This window comes from Quercus lobata, chromosome 2 (genome assembly GCF_001633185.2).
Source record: "Quercus lobata isolate SW786 chromosome 2, ValleyOak3.0 Primary Assembly, whole genome shotgun sequence".
NCBI lineage: Eukaryota > Viridiplantae > Streptophyta > Magnoliopsida > Fagales > Fagaceae > Quercus > Quercus lobata.
Genome location: NC_044905.1, coordinates 50,333,133 through 50,348,831, shown reverse-complemented (window position 1 = coordinate 50,348,831; position 15,699 = coordinate 50,333,133). Strand labels below are relative to the sequence as shown.

Genomic DNA, 15,699 nt, shown 5'->3' with positions numbered 1-15,699 from the left:
TCATAATAATCACACACAAAATTTTACTAGCCAAATTGGTTGTATGATAAGTAAAATTTAAATAATAATAAATAAATAAATAAATGTAATAGCCACTTGGGGTGCCACTTTGCCAGTGTCATTTTTAAAAATAGGGAGGGGTTTCTCTTTTTCTCAAACCAAAAGGACAGATTGGGCTTGATTTGATTTTAACCACTGATTTTACTTTTGGACGTTGTCAAGGTAATCATTGCAACATAATAACAATAATAATAATAATAAAACAATTTTTTTTGGAAAAAAAATACTGACCAGGAATAAACATGGGCGATATACAAATGTGTCAGCTTAAACTTATCTTCAAGTAAAAAAAAACATTAGTTTGCTTCTCATTCAGCCAAAAAAAAAGATTACTTATCAAAGAAACCTGCTAGTACATTTTATACTTAAGGCCTGCTGGTGAATATGGTTTATGCTACTGCCACGAAGCTCAAGATCAAGGCAGCATAGACATGCCAAGATTGGACAAATTCATGCGATTTTGTGCTATAACGAACAATAACATTTTTAAAAAAAAAATTGCAGGAAAAAAAAAAAACATCTATCCCTTCCTTTCCTTTTTTCTCTCTCTCTCTCTCTCTCTCTCTCTCTCTCTCTTTTATTTCCTTTTGCTTATGAAACCAACAAAAGAAAAGAATATTTCCTAAAAAACACACCAACAAAAGAATTAAGTAATAAAAGGAAGTTTGTCTTTCAGCAAATCGCGACCTCATAAACAGGGAACAACCACTTTACCTGACATATTAGGAGATTAAAAAACAAAAATTCTCTCCATAGCCATTTATAGGGGAAATTCCAACTTCATTGGTTCTGAGTTTCCTCTGGGCTCTTTGCTTTAGTCCTAAGCATGTCTGTGAAATTGCCCCTCATGATACGCATGAATCTAGTGTCGTCTGCTGGCATAGGTGACACTGGCTTTGGTGACTCAACAGGCTCTGGTGGCGGTGGCTCTGCGTTTTCTTTCTTGCCCAACAGCCCACCCTCACCAAAGAAACTGCTCACTGACGAGGCAAGCCCAAGATGAGCACCCATCACCTTACTAATTGTCTCAAAAGTTCCACCAGATCTTTCCTTCATCATGATTTCGAGGGCTTCCTTGTGTGCTGGATCCAGTGCATCTGAGTCTTTTAATAGGTTCTGAATTGCAGGTAGGAGGAAGTCTCTAACACTAGTTGCAGGAAGATCTGTAACAAGCAAAGATGAAAATTGAGCATCATACATATCATGAATAGAAGTTGAGACACAAAACAAGAAATTTCAAATAGACAACTGGTGCTGAAAAAATAATAGTCACTCATTAGCAGTGCCATAAGAATGTGCCACAATTCCTCAGAACCGTTGGAAACCATATTTTGGTTACATACTGTAAGGCAGCAGTCTACACAGGGGTCCAGCCTGCATTTTCTTCCAATCTAACAGATGTCCTTTTCTTTGAATAAGGACTTGACACGTGAGTGTTGACACACATACAGTTCAGATCAAAACAAGCAATTTGTATTTAGAAGTTCGTTACACTTCTTTTTAAAATAAAAATAACAGCACAAAACACTAACAGCACTAACACAAAGATAAACTACTGAGTACAATCTCAGAAATCCAGCAATTAATAGCAGGCATGCTCACACTAACCAGATGGTCACTGCCTATGATTTTGCTTTGGTTGTTTCTAAATGGTTATACATGCAAAGTTGATGTGAGGTTGGTGCAAGATGTATGATAGTATTTTGGGAAGAGAAGAGGAGGAAACCCAGGTCAAATGAATTTCTCTGGTCCTTTAACTGATTGAAAAAAGATAAAGATTGAGATTGATTGTTCTTTCTTTTCCAACAGATAGAGACTGAATCTAATGCTTTGATTTGTTGAAGGGGAAAATTTTAATGCTACCGCTGAACCACTTGGTTCCCTCTTTTTTATTTTTTTTCCCCCTTTGTTCCAAGCGTAGCCCTATACATTCACTCAAAGATTTTCCAACAATGAGTTTGACGATGATGACGACATTGACTCGGCCATTCAATTTCTTAATACAGCCCTCAGACCTCAAAAAATCTTCACCCTTACACCACTTAACTCACCTATATTATATACTAATAAACACAGACAAACACGGCAATTCTTGAAAGTTTAGCAAACAATATAGTGGGAATATGACAATATTATACACACACGAACACACACACACAGGTATATTTTATTTATTCATAGGCATATTTTATGTTTATTTAAGCTTTTTGAAAATAAATAACTATAAAATCTTTAAAAACATATTTAAAATCAAAGGAATTTTCTTATAAAATACATATTTTTCCTACCAACACAATGAGGACATGCATGCAGGAGTGTCCATTGCATGTCCAACACATATGCATTGAAAATGGACAAGCCGGGGCTTTAAAATGTATACGTTCTTGCCTATATACACTCCAAACTCCAGACCCAAGCCCAAATGCCATGGCAGAATAGAATTTATACACTATTATGCCTGCAATGGATGGTACAATTTCTAAGACTGAAGCTGTTAGCACTGTGTTTCGTTCCATTAGTTCTTTAAAATGATGCACTATAACTCAAGTTTTAGATAAGAATGACATGTTTTCATGTGCTAATGCTGATGTGTTCAGCTGTTATTAAAAGAAAGGGACCAGTCAAATTGTTCCTACAGAAGGTTCATCTGCTGAGTTGCTAAGAAAATGTTAAAATAGCAAAGAATTTAATATTTGTGTAATATTTTTATGATTCAGATCTCTAGAGAACAAGAAGGGCCACTAATCAAGACTAAAACTAGTTTTTTTGTTGTCTTTTTGCTTAGTTTTGGGGAGTTTATCATTTCTAATGCCATAAGAACATAAAGATTTTCAATCCAATCATTTTTCTTTACCTTCTGAGTTTCCAAAGCAACCAACAGGAATAAAAATAAGCATGCTTGGCCAGCTGTCTTTTATAAATGAAAGGCCTAAACACAGCTGCCATAAATGACACCCATTCAAAAAGCCCAGCAGAAAGAAATATGGCTTTGGGTATGTAATAATTGAGCACTGCAACTTTGTTATACTTAACCTTAATTTGTGTCCACATCACATAAACAATTCAGTATAATTTAATACATTAAGACAGTATGTTTAGCCAAAAGTAGGGATAAGATCCCCTCACATAATTCCCTCCAATTTTTAGCTAATAATATGTTTGGTTGGGTTGAAAAGAGAGAAGATGGAAAATGGGGAAGGAAAACAGAGAGGGAAATATGATTTTCCATTGTTCGGTTGGATGAAAAGGGAGAGAAAATAGAATGGGATTGGATGGAATTTTCCACCTGGACCCACCATTTTTTCCCCTTCCAAATTGGGAAGAAAAGAGGAAAGAAAAATGACAATGAGAAAAAAGTAAAAAATTATCCCCACTCTTCCACACTTCTACTTTTAATAATAAGGGCATAATAGAAATTTACTCTCTATCCTACCATTTTTCCATCCTCCCTACCAAGTACAAATGGTGAAAATTAAAATATTTTCTATCATCCCAATATTTTCAATCCTTCCCACTTTTTCATCCTCCCAACCAAACAGAGCCTAAATGTGAGACACGTGGAATTTATTTGATTTTGTGTGGTTTACATGGGGTTTTTAAGACCATTGGATAATTTTCAAAATTTCATATATCTGAATTAAAATTGGAAGAAATTTGATGATTTAAATAGGAGGGGATTCTTTCCCATCAAGAAAAAGCTAATTGACAACCAAATGTGATTTCAGATAAACCAGTCACTCTAGTATCCTTTTTTGACAGGCAAGTTACACATGCACCCATTGGGTCTTGAACCCACGACTTCACCCTCCATCCCATTATTATGGGAGGAGAAAGTGATATTTGAGCTAGATGCTTGCTCAAACAACCAACAAAAACACAAATAAAATAAACCAATAAAACATAGATGCTCAACTAACTTCTACAGAACAACCATATCACTAAAGCATATTTCTAATACCATTTGCAATCCACCTAGAGTTGAAGTTCATGACTGGAAATATATTTCCAAAGTATGAAGGTAAAGGAAATACAAAGGACACAGTCTGCCAAAAAAAAATAAATAAATAAAAAAGGAAAAACCTGTAGTATCTAGAGCACGGATTGCCTCACAAAATGCATTGGCTTTTTCACGGCGGCGCATCACGTCACTTGCAGAAGTTGGCGTAGCTGAGAGCTGGAAAATCTTGGACAAAAGATGTATATCATGTTAAAGAAATGAACAGTGTAATCTGGTGACTTGATTTTAAGAGCCAACTAGGAAAAGTTATAGACTAAATAACATTGAATGATCCAAAAAATAATCTTTTAATGAAGAAGGTTAAGGATATAATCTCGTAATCTTTCCGTTGTGTGTGGTACAGCAACCACCAATGCATGAACCACAGCAACAGTAGCTTCATGAGATCCATCTTCAAGAAAAGCATCCATTTGTACACGTATCTTATCAACAATCTAGGATGTGTCGGGTTTGATCAGCCAAATGCATACTAATCCATCAAAAACACTAATGTCAATTGAAGAGCCAAAACAAATCATACCATATCATTTTTAAAATGCTGGGCCACAGCTCCAAATGCATCTATGCTTGCGTACTTCACATTCAGGTTTTGGTCAGAGCCCAAAGTAATTAGGGCAGGCAAAACATGAGTAGAAGCAACTTTTGCATCGTTATATGGTACCTATCAAACACCATAATTTTATAAGTCCTAATCTTAATTCAATTGCAACTGAAAATTACGATTTCACAAAGTAGGTACTTACAATGGATTTCAACAAATTGGCAGCACTGATTTTCATATTTACGTTGGAGCTGACAACCATTTCCCATAGAATATTAAATATCATACCATGATGTTGTTCAAATGTGCTGCATTACGGAAAAAACCTATCAGTCAAACAATGAATTACAAACAATTCACACTGAAAGTTATGCTGATGTACGAACCAGAGGAAACGGACAGCATCAACAATCTCATTACGCTTTGTTGGCTGACTTTCCTTCATGCTACCTTCAACTAACAACTTTCTCAAGTACTCTGCTAATTGTCCATGCTTGTTAGGAGCACCCAGAACACCTGCCAAGAGTAGTGGTAGGACACACAGAGTAGCTAGCTTCTCGGCCACAGCAGTTCTTGGCCTCAAACCTGTAATAAAGCAATAGTCAAAGATCTTGCAATGATGTGAAAGAACAGAACAGGTTAAGATCCAATACCCTTTATTCTAGATTGGATGGTGGAAGGGAAAAATGTCAAATCAGCATTATCCCCAACTGCTACCAAGAATACAGGCAGCATTATATGTGTAAGATACGAATCCCCAAGATGTTCAGATAGAGCCAGCAAAAACTGCATTAGCAATATGTAGATCAGCATTCAGCAACAACTGAAGAACACTACTCTGATCGTACAAGTTTATTAATTTTGACAAGCCATACTTGAGAAATTAATGAACATACAATCCAATGACGTGTAAATGTTCCAATTTAGTTTATTTCGGCAAAATACAAACATGAACAGCTTTGAAGAGTAGACATTGTTACCTTTGTAGTTCGATTTCGTAAACTATCTTCTTTCTGAGGTAACAAGCACGCAAGCTGAATCAAATCAGGAAGGCAGTCGACATGCATCCATTCAAATGCAGGCCATTCAACATGTCCCCTAGTTATATATTAAAATAACTCAGAAGTAATAATGGAGGAAACTAGGCTATCAAATGAAATGATGATATTATCTCGAGAAAAAAGGTTTGGTATCAAATGGAAAGGGGGAAAATGTATTTAACAGAAACAAATAAAAGGGGAAAACCAGAGCTTACCCCGCATACAACTCAAGCAAGGAGGTTGAAAATTGTTTGCCCATTGTTTCAGGAACAGAAGAAAATGGGCATGTCTCAACTGCTTTCTGGTGCACATAAGGAAGCAATTCTATGAGCATTCTTAGTAAAACGTCAACATTCCAGCGCTCTCGTTCTCCTAAAACACGAAGATGTGACTCCACAGACCCTTCAACCCCCGAAAGAGGTGGACAGCGCTGCAATATTAAGATATATACAAGAGAAAAAGAATTATAAAGCAATAATGGAATAGTTCTCATCAACAAGTGAATAATCAATGGTAAAAAGAAGCATACCTGAGCAGAGCTCAAGATGTGAGAGAGTAAAACTCTCAAAATGTGGTCCAATTTGTTTCCCCAATTTATCACTGCAGGAAGCAATTCTTTGAGTGTAGTTTCCACCACTACTCCAGAAGGATCGCAGACCAATTGGAACATGAGCTCCTCCACCTATCAACAAAAAATATATATATTGGAGAAACTTCTCGGTCATTTTTTTTCTTTTTCTTTTTCTTTTTCTTTTTTTTCATTTTATTACTTCTTTTCTATTGTAAGGCATCATATTACGGTAAGCAGAAAAGGCTCCATTCCCTAGACCATGTGTCATCAACCTGTTCTAGAGCTTACATTGCAGCCAATCCTGTCAAGTCAGAATTCTTCTCCATGAGCCTCGAAGCATATTTAGTGAGGCTGACCTTGAAATATTTGTCCACATTTGGAAAGAGCGGAAGCAGCAATGCCAGATTATGAGCAGCAGCCTCCCGGACAACAGTTGCAGAATCTTCTATCAATTGTTGCACAATGGACAAAATAAGAGAATCACGAATCTCAGGCCGGACAAATTCTGCAAGCAATCCACATGATTGAGCAACAAGCAACCTACGTTCCTCATACATGTGATTTATCTGCAATACATTAATCCAAAAGAATGAGTGCCTATTTCTTGAGGTAAAAAACAGAATGGTATAGAGTTGAAAAGATTTACTTGTTCCCAGCACTGGGGAAGCAATTCTGTTTCAGTTCTCATCTCACCAACATTCTTAGCAAGGCTAACGCATGCCTGATATAGAGTTGAAAAGATTAAACATAATGTTTATAACCATAGATCTGACTAACAACACAAATTTCATTCTTCAAAAAATGACCTACATCCATTATAATTCGTCTCTGTTGCTCATCTGGGCGTTTGATTAGATTAAACAATGTGTGGGTCAAGGAATCTCTAGTGCTGCTATCTGGATGACGCTCAATCGCACACATTATCAGGGGAAGAAGCTCCTGTAGGTTAATAACACCAATACATCACAAATAGAATATTTGATAAGAAAACTCCTGAGATAAATGATACGTTAAAAAAAATTGCTAAAAAGCAAACCTCACGGTGGTTGATCAAGACATAAGGTACAATCTTAGGCAAGGCATCTGCCAAGATCTGTATGGTTCCTAAGCCCTGTCCAAGTATAACCATATGTCAGATATGGAGTTCAATAAAATTCTACCACACAAGCACATGCAAATCAGACTTCTCTTTTCTTTTTCCTTTTTTTCTTTTTAGGCTTGGGGGCAGGGGAGGGGGATGGGTATTCAAAGATTTGAAATTGAACTTTCAGAAGTTTTGTATTTAATGGAGTCCCCCATAAAGAACATTAATATACCACCACAAAGTTGCCTCAATAAGAACCCCATCCCAACCCCCTGCAGAAGAAAAAGCTTCTGGCAGATTCCTGTGCAGGCTATTATATTTCCCCAAGCAAGAGTAAAATGTACTTGCCATATTATCAGAAACAGCTTCACCAGATAAATTGTCTGATTTTAGGAGTCTGCTTTCTTCTGATCGTGGTTCACCATTTTGTTTGGAAACATTTCCAATGTTTTCAGAAGGATTATCATCATTCAAATGACTCATTAACAACTCCTGTGAAATTTCCTTAGGTTTAACTGTGTTATCATTAAAACTTTGAGTAGCCTGTAATTCAGAAACATTATGGTCTACCACTCCTGCATCAACTGGATGAGATATTATACTTTTATCTTCAAGTATCTCAACAACTTTCTCTTCTGCCTGCACAAATTCTTTTTCAGATTTGACAGAATATACAGAATCAAGAGCGTTCATGCTTTTTGCTTTTAAACTTTCTATTTCAATCTGTAGTGATTTTATTTCTTCCTTGTATTTTTCTAAAGGCTGTGACTGGACATGATCAACATCATTAGCTAGGAAATTCCTTCCTGAACGAGATCCTTCTATATGCATTTTCAGAGCAGTGATTTCAGATCTACAGCCATTGAGTTCCTTCCTTTGTTGCTCCAAGGATTGCTTCAAATCTTGTACCTGAAAGTCTAGAAATATTAGAATATTTTATTGCATTGTCAAGTATGAATGTTGATTTCACAGCTGTTCTAAAAGATTAAGGTTAGTCAGGGAGGAGTACCAGATTCTCTTTATCTTTAAGATCCTTCTGAAGAGCTTCTAAGGATCTAGTTAATGCACTTATTTGACCATCAGCCAAATCTTTGTTCTTCTGTAAGCTCTCCTTTTCAAGATTAAGCCTCTCATTTTCTTTTAGTAATGACTCATTTTCTCGAAACATGGCAATTTTCTCCTGCAGCACAAGATGCATAGCCATTTATGTGCAGTTCAGAGCAAACAAAAAACAAAGAGTTTCAAGATACATCAAATGAATCAAACTATGCATCTACAACATTGATATCAAGTATCTATTACAATAATGTCTCACTCAAAAGAAAATTTAGAAAAGGAGAAAATTAGCAATTGGAAAAATGGAAAGTAGAGAACAAATAGGCAAAATCTACAACTCTAAAAATAAGAATGCTGTGAGTAGAGTAATAGATCTGATTTACATATTGAGGTTACTAATCTAGTGAGAGAATTCCAATTTTAGGAATGGTGATTAACAGATTAAGATCCAAATCTTGACACATTGTATCACAATCGTGAATTGATAAATTGATGTATATGTGCACTTTCAGGTCAAATTCTACATTCTTGTGTCAAACAAGAATGTGGAGGCAAAAGTTACTCATGTGCTCCATGTAAATAGTACTTAGTACACTTAAATAAAAAAAAGTTTTATACTGATGCAATCATCTGAAGTTCAAGTCCATACGTTAACATACTTATATTCCACTTAGTGATATAATATGCATCATTACATAGATCAGCAGTAAGAAAGTGAAAGTGGGTTGCAAAGGCGTTGGTGTTAATTTAAAAAGACTGGTGAGCTTGGTAAATGGAAATAACTTTAAACACTATGGGTCAGTTTGGATACTGTTTATTTTGCTGAAATTGAAAACTTATTGCTGAAAGTACTGTGGATAAAGGTAAAAGTTAGTTGAAATAATACAATGGGGTCCATGAATAGTACCAAAAAGAGTAGTGGGACCCATGAATAGTAGCAAAATTAGCTGAATAGTGAAATAATTTTCATTTATAATCTGTATCCAAACAGAGGCTAGATGCTAGAAAGGACTAAGAATGGTACTAGAACTCTTTTGAGTAAACATAAGAAACAACTTGCCTAAACGTCTCAGGAAATACCTCAGCAGCCTCTGTAGTTGATGAAAGATACTGATAATAATAATGACGTAAGGCATCTGGTACACATGCAGCTGTATTCTGCCAAACCTCTAGGTTCTGATCTGTAACCTGAAGTGAAATATTGTCAGGTAAGGTTATGATAATGTTTTAAGATTAGATACACAATTAAGTGAAAATCATACATATATCACATGATTAGAGGTTTTATCTGTAATGGGACAGCAAACAAGTCAAAATCAATAAAAACAACAATTAAGGATAAAGTTTCGATGCCCTTTCTAGTGCAATCAGCATCTGAAAATCACGTACATTCTAATGCAAACGAAGACCACAAACAGTGAACTGAGCTTAGCCTCAATGTATTTCATACTGGGTATAGGAGTGTACCAAATCCCTATATTACTACCACAAGGGCAAGTGTACAATGTTCTAGGTAACCTTGAGTTATGCTATATTTTTAAAAACACACACACATATATGTAATGCATCATGTTTTTTCCGACCAGGCAGGCAAGAAAGCCAGTAAATGCAACTGCATTTATTTACAGTTGATTGATTCAGCCTTCTAAATTCTAATTGTAACTTAAGCAGGTAGGTCATGAAGAAAAACCAAGGAATTTAGAAGAAAGCAGATAGACATATCTCAATAAAAATAAAAAAGTCATTCAAACTGAGAGAGAGAGAGAAACAGCATTGTCTTGCATACCTCTTCATAGAATGTCATTGCAGTGAGCCGATACCCTGCTATAAGCAAATACTCCTTTACAGCACAGTTAAGATCACGACGTTCGTTATCCTTCAAGGGGCCCAAATCAGAGAAGGAAGCTTCCCTTTTTTGCCGCTGAAATTCAGATCCTCGATTTACAGAAGCATCTTTATTTGACTCTGCAAAAAAATCCAAGGTATAAAGAATTCTTAAAATGATAGTAAATCCTGAATGTGCCTCGTTACATTCATACAGAATCTTTAATTTGCCACTATTACTGTTGCACTAATAGTTTAAACAAAAAAAATGATCAATTAATGGCAAGATTTTAAAAACTGGACCTTTTTAAGAACTAGAAAATGGAGGTTCAAGGTTTTGAGGTCGGGCCAGGGTCCAACTAGAGGTTCAACCGCAATGATATCATAATTAATTTAACATTAACTAAAATACAAATTAATAGAATACATTTGGAAAAATTAATAACTTTGATTCAAATATATCTACAGAAATTTAAATTATTTTAAAATATTTTAAAACTTATATAAGAAAAACATAAGATAATAAAGTATAAATGAAAAAAAAATAATGTTAAGATTATAGTTAATCCTTTAGAGAGAGATAATTACAATAAAATCACATAATGAAAAACTATAAATATATTAGTTATAAAGAATTAATATAAAGTTTGTTTATTTTTAATGATATGTATCATATTGATTAGCAATTTTTAAATATCTAATCCTTTTGAATTGAATATATATAAATTTTTGTAATCCATTGTGACAAAAAGCTGTCGTAGCTTAATGGTTGCTTATTAATTTAATGATTGGAACCTACCATGTAGGTGTTCGAATTTTGACAGCTGCACTTATTTTTTGTGAAGGAAGTAGCTTCTCCAACCTGGTATAACCACCAGTTCCCCAAACCGGTTGAACAGCAGTTTACACAGTTTGCCTTATAAATTCAAATTGCACAAATTGGGCCAGTTGACAGTTAACCCGGTCGGAATGGACAGTCAGGTGTGGTTTTCAAAACAGTGACTAATGGTAACAAGGGTGCAAAGATGGGAATGTAAAATTGAATTCCAGAATATAAACATAAAAATGGTTGTCAATTCCTTTATTTCAATTTGCAAGAAGAGCAAAAATAGAGGAGTCTTCATTATTTTTAGTAATAAGCTCACAACTGATGCACCTACATATTTTAGGTAGCTCATTGTAAACATATGGCTTCATTAATTAAATTACTAAAAAGCATCAACTGTCTCAGATAGAATGCAGTGCCCATGCAGTATATTAACCAACAAACCATACATTTTCAAACAGCATACAGAAAGATCTGTCATGCAAATAAGATGAAATGCTCAAAATGATATCATTGGAAACATCGAACACAGGAGAAATTACCATTCAATTTATCCAGAGGGACTTCCATTTTCTTCTGTAATTCAGCCTTCAATTTCAAAATGTCCTCTTGGGCTAAACGAAGCTCATATTCACTAATTGCTAATTTTTCTTCTAGTGATTCTTTCTCTTCCAGCAAACTTTGAGGGTCTGCAACTGCATTTCAAGAAGGAAAGAGAAATTAAACAAAATCAGTTATGTTTTAAATTCAAGGAAAAGCTATAAAATTAAATTTGGTAATTCAATGTGTAATTCAGGTTTTGGTAATGTTCAAAGGAGAGCGATTAATGCATCAGTAAGAAAGAGTGAGTTGATCCAAATTAAGGGAACGTAAAAAGGTAGAGGAAGAACCAAAATAACATTAGTAGAAGTAATAAAAAAAGGAATTATCTATTAAGGAAGTAACAAAGAGTATGACTTCAGATAGAATTAAATGGAGAAACAGAATACATGTGATCAACCCTAACTAATATGTTGAGGAGCCAACCCCAAATTTTGGGATTAAGGCTTGGTATTGTTGTTGTTGTAATGTGTGATTCAGGCATGGACTGAAACCACTTACAAGTGCATTTATTTGCATCATAAAATTATAATTTTTGATAAACCCAGAAAAGGAATGAAAACCATGATTAAATATTACAACTAACAAATTAGCGTACTAACGTCATCAGAAAAATAATTCTTTTACCCTTTTTAGATGGAAAATGCTAGCTGCACATAGTTAAATGCAAATAATGTGCACATATTGACATGACTAGCCATCTATGCATCGCTAGTGCATTATAAAAAAATAAAACCCACAGCACCAAAGACAAAAGATACAGGTGCCATCCCAGTGGGATAATATAAAATCTGGAACCAAACACCTCTTGTATCTCAAAATTGAGGTTGATGATGTGCATGCCCTGGCTAAAATTTTGAACTGTAGTGTTGGAACTTTGCCTATGTCTTATCTTGGCATGCCGTTGGGGGCTTCGCCTAACTTCCCTTCAATTTGGAATCCCATTTTGGAAAAAATTGAGTGGAACTTAGCCGGGTGGAGGAAGTTGTATTTGTCTAAAGGGGGTTGTTTGATGTTACTCGAGAGTACGCTATCTAGTCTTCCTACCTATTTTCTATCTCTATTTACCATTCCTACTTATGTAGCTAATAAAATTGAAAAGTTGCAAAGGGATTTTCTATGGGGTGATAACAAAACTCATCTGGTAGGATGGAATAAAATTTGTGCACCTATAGCTAACGGTGGCATGGGGATAAGAAAACTTACTACTTTCAATAAGGCCTTATTGGGGAAATGGTTGTGGCAGTTTGGGAAGGAAGAGGATCGGTTATGGAGGAGGGTGGTAGTTTCAAAATATGGGGAAGATTGGGGGGGATGGACCTCAAAGCTAGGAAGGGGAGTTCATGGGTGTGGTTTGTGGAGAGGTATTCATATGGGATGGGAGGATTTTAGCAAAAATTGTCAGTTTGTTGTTGGATTTGGGAATAGAGTGAGATTTTGGCAGGATAAGTGGTATGGGGATCAACCTTTCCAATTGGCTTTCCCAAGGCTATATGGTATTGCCATTGATAAGGAGGCATCTGTAGAAGCTTCTTTGTCAAGATAGGGTGCGAAGGATAAAAGAATTTGGGATGTTTGTTTTTTTCGAGAACTTAATGATTGGGAGATGGATGAAGGGCTACATTTTCTTCGTATATTGGGAGCTAATACTCCTCCACTAGATGTTGGAGACTGGATGAGATGGAAGTTGAAACCTAATGAGGAGTTTGACATCCAGTCATATTATAACAAATTGCGGGATTCTCCCTCAATCGTCTTTTCTTGGAAATGTATTGGAAAGTAAAGGCACCTAGACAGGTTTCTTTTTTTGTTTGGTGTGTAGCTTGGAATAAGATCTTAACGGGTGATAACTTGAGATTAAGGAGATTGGTTTTGGTAGACTGGTGCATTATGAGCTGACATTGTGGAGAGACAGTAGACCACTTACTTCTTCATTGTGAGATGGCTCATTAGTTGTGGAGCTTTACCTTAATAACTTTTGGTTTGTCTTGGGTTATACCTAGATCGATCCCAGATTTGCTTTTTGGCTGGTGGAATTGGGTGGGGAAGCATTCGTCTCAGATTTGGAACTTAGTACTGTTGTGCATCCTATGGTGTATTTAGAAGGAACGGAATCAACGGACATTTGAGGATTTGAATAGGTCCGGTGATCAGATGCTTACTTTTTTTAGTGGAACTCTTTTTGATTGGTCTCGGGCTTGGGAACTCACAACTAGTGATTCTCTCCCTTCTTTTCTTAATTCTCTTTCTCTTTTGTAACTAATCTGTTGTCTGGTTTTCTTTTATGTTTTCTCTGTGTTTTGTTCTTCTTGTATTTTCTGGGTTTGCTCTATATTTTTCATGCATAGAGTAGCCGTTCATTAATATAACATTCTTACTTATCAAAAAAAAAAAATTATGCTTATTTGATATGTTCTTTGGATCACAGGTGTTCAGGCTCACACGCCTCCATTATACTTTGTTATCATTTTCCCCTTCACAAAAATAATCCTCAATTGCTTCACAGTTCACGCAGAGTAGCCAAGAAAGAACAAGATGTTGAGCCTCTTAATTTCTTCACCTCTGACCATCACCTTCCATTCAATAGCACCATTGTCCCCCCATTCAATAAACCCATATTTTTTATTGCATTATCAAACAATGTCATGCAATCCTTCCTAATCTATAGCAATCAATGCCAAAGAACATTCTTACTATCCTGCAGATTCCTTTATTTCTTTGTTGGTTTTTTCTAGCCAATATTTCAACCTAAATTCAAATTTTCCTATCTTACCCGCATTAATATGATCTTCCTAGGGGTTTCTTCGTAACTCCTATTGAAACAGAGAATTAAGATCCAAGATTTCACTCTCATTGATCGATCATTTCCAAAATTTTCTATATATCATAATCATAAAATCGAAAAGTGAAAATGTCTCCTGGTATCACAAATTTCTCAATGCCACAATTCACCGGGAACAATTTCGAGTTCCAAAATTCGCAATAGAATTGAAATCCTACCACTAACTCGGTAAAACATGAACCAATATCGTACACATCAAAATTACAATAAAATTAATCTTTATCAAACTTACAAGATCTCAAATTAAACGAATGCCTCATTTCTTACATTTTCTCAGCAACCAAACGGAACTATAAAGAGAAAGAGAAAGAGAGAGAGAGAGAGAGAGAGAGAGAGAGAACCTCGAAGAGTATTGAAGCGAGAGATCTGATCGGGAGGGAATTGAGAGGGATCGGAGAAGAACTCCTTGAGGCGAATAGCCTGGGCGTCACGGCCATCGTCTAGAAGCTCGTGGAGTAGCTCGAATGCCGTCAACAAATACCTCTCCTCCAACAGAAAGTTCACCACGCAATTGCACAGCGAAGACCTCTCCACGTCCATCTCTCTCTCACTCTCGGTCCGGAGTGATAGATCCAAAACCCTAATATTATCTATCTCTCTCTATCGCCATTGAAGAAGGAAGAAGAAGCTTGTGTGCTAGTGCTAGATGAGATCTCCGTGGGCTTTGTAGTTTGTGCGTGAGCGTGAACGTGAACTAAAGCTCAGGTCGTTGGAGAAGAGAAGGTAGAGGAGAGGAGAGCCAGGTTTCAGTGCACGCATCAGGATAAGAGTTTCATGGTTTAGCTATTACTTATTGTAATTCTGACCGTTTATCATGATGACTTGGATTTTTTTATTTGCATTTTGATATAGGGATCCCCGTGATTTAAATCAACTCACCGACGTAAAGGTTTTTTTTTTTTTTTTTTTTTTTTGATATAAAAGGTGATTATTGTTATTGGGTGCACCGCTAGATTCAGGTCAACGTTTGAATTTTATTTTTTTAACGTAATGGGGACTGGGAAGTAACTAATCGCGGTACAGTAATTTGGAAAATAAATAATGGCAAAAATCTAAAACTGATTTTTTAACTTTTAATTTTTATAATTTCAGTTTCTAATTATCAGTTTTGTCATTTCAATTTTCTAACTATTCCGTTAAACATCAGTTAATTGGTGTCGTTAAGTGAGTCAAAACAACGCCGTTCTGGCTCTTTTTTTTTTTAATAAATTTCATAACTAAAAGAAAATAAAAAAAA

The 15,699-nt window shown here is 35.7% G+C and overlaps 1 protein-coding gene across 1 annotated transcript; it reads right to left on the bottom strand.

Annotated features, from left to right (window-relative positions):
- Positions 1 to 619: 619 nt before the first annotated feature.
- LOC115975768 (RAB11-binding protein RELCH) lies at positions 620 to 15,284 on the bottom strand. Its single transcript, XM_031096733.1, has 20 exons — positions 14,804 to 15,284; positions 11,563 to 11,715; positions 10,157 to 10,335; positions 9,451 to 9,558; positions 8,324 to 8,494; positions 7,663 to 8,223; positions 7,267 to 7,341; positions 7,041 to 7,169; positions 6,877 to 6,951; positions 6,587 to 6,796; positions 6,189 to 6,341; positions 5,875 to 6,089; positions 5,600 to 5,717; positions 5,273 to 5,405; positions 5,006 to 5,204; positions 4,822 to 4,927; positions 4,599 to 4,739; positions 4,389 to 4,512; positions 4,141 to 4,257; positions 620 to 1,223 (listed from the first exon to the last, which is right to left on the bottom strand). The coding sequence occupies exons 1-20, from the start codon at positions 15,000 to 15,002 to the stop codon at positions 841 to 843; spliced, it is 3,549 nt and encodes a 1,182-aa protein (XP_030952593.1). The 5' UTR covers positions 15,003 to 15,284; the 3' UTR covers positions 620 to 840.
- Between the last annotated feature and the right edge of the window lie 415 nt (positions 15,285 to 15,699).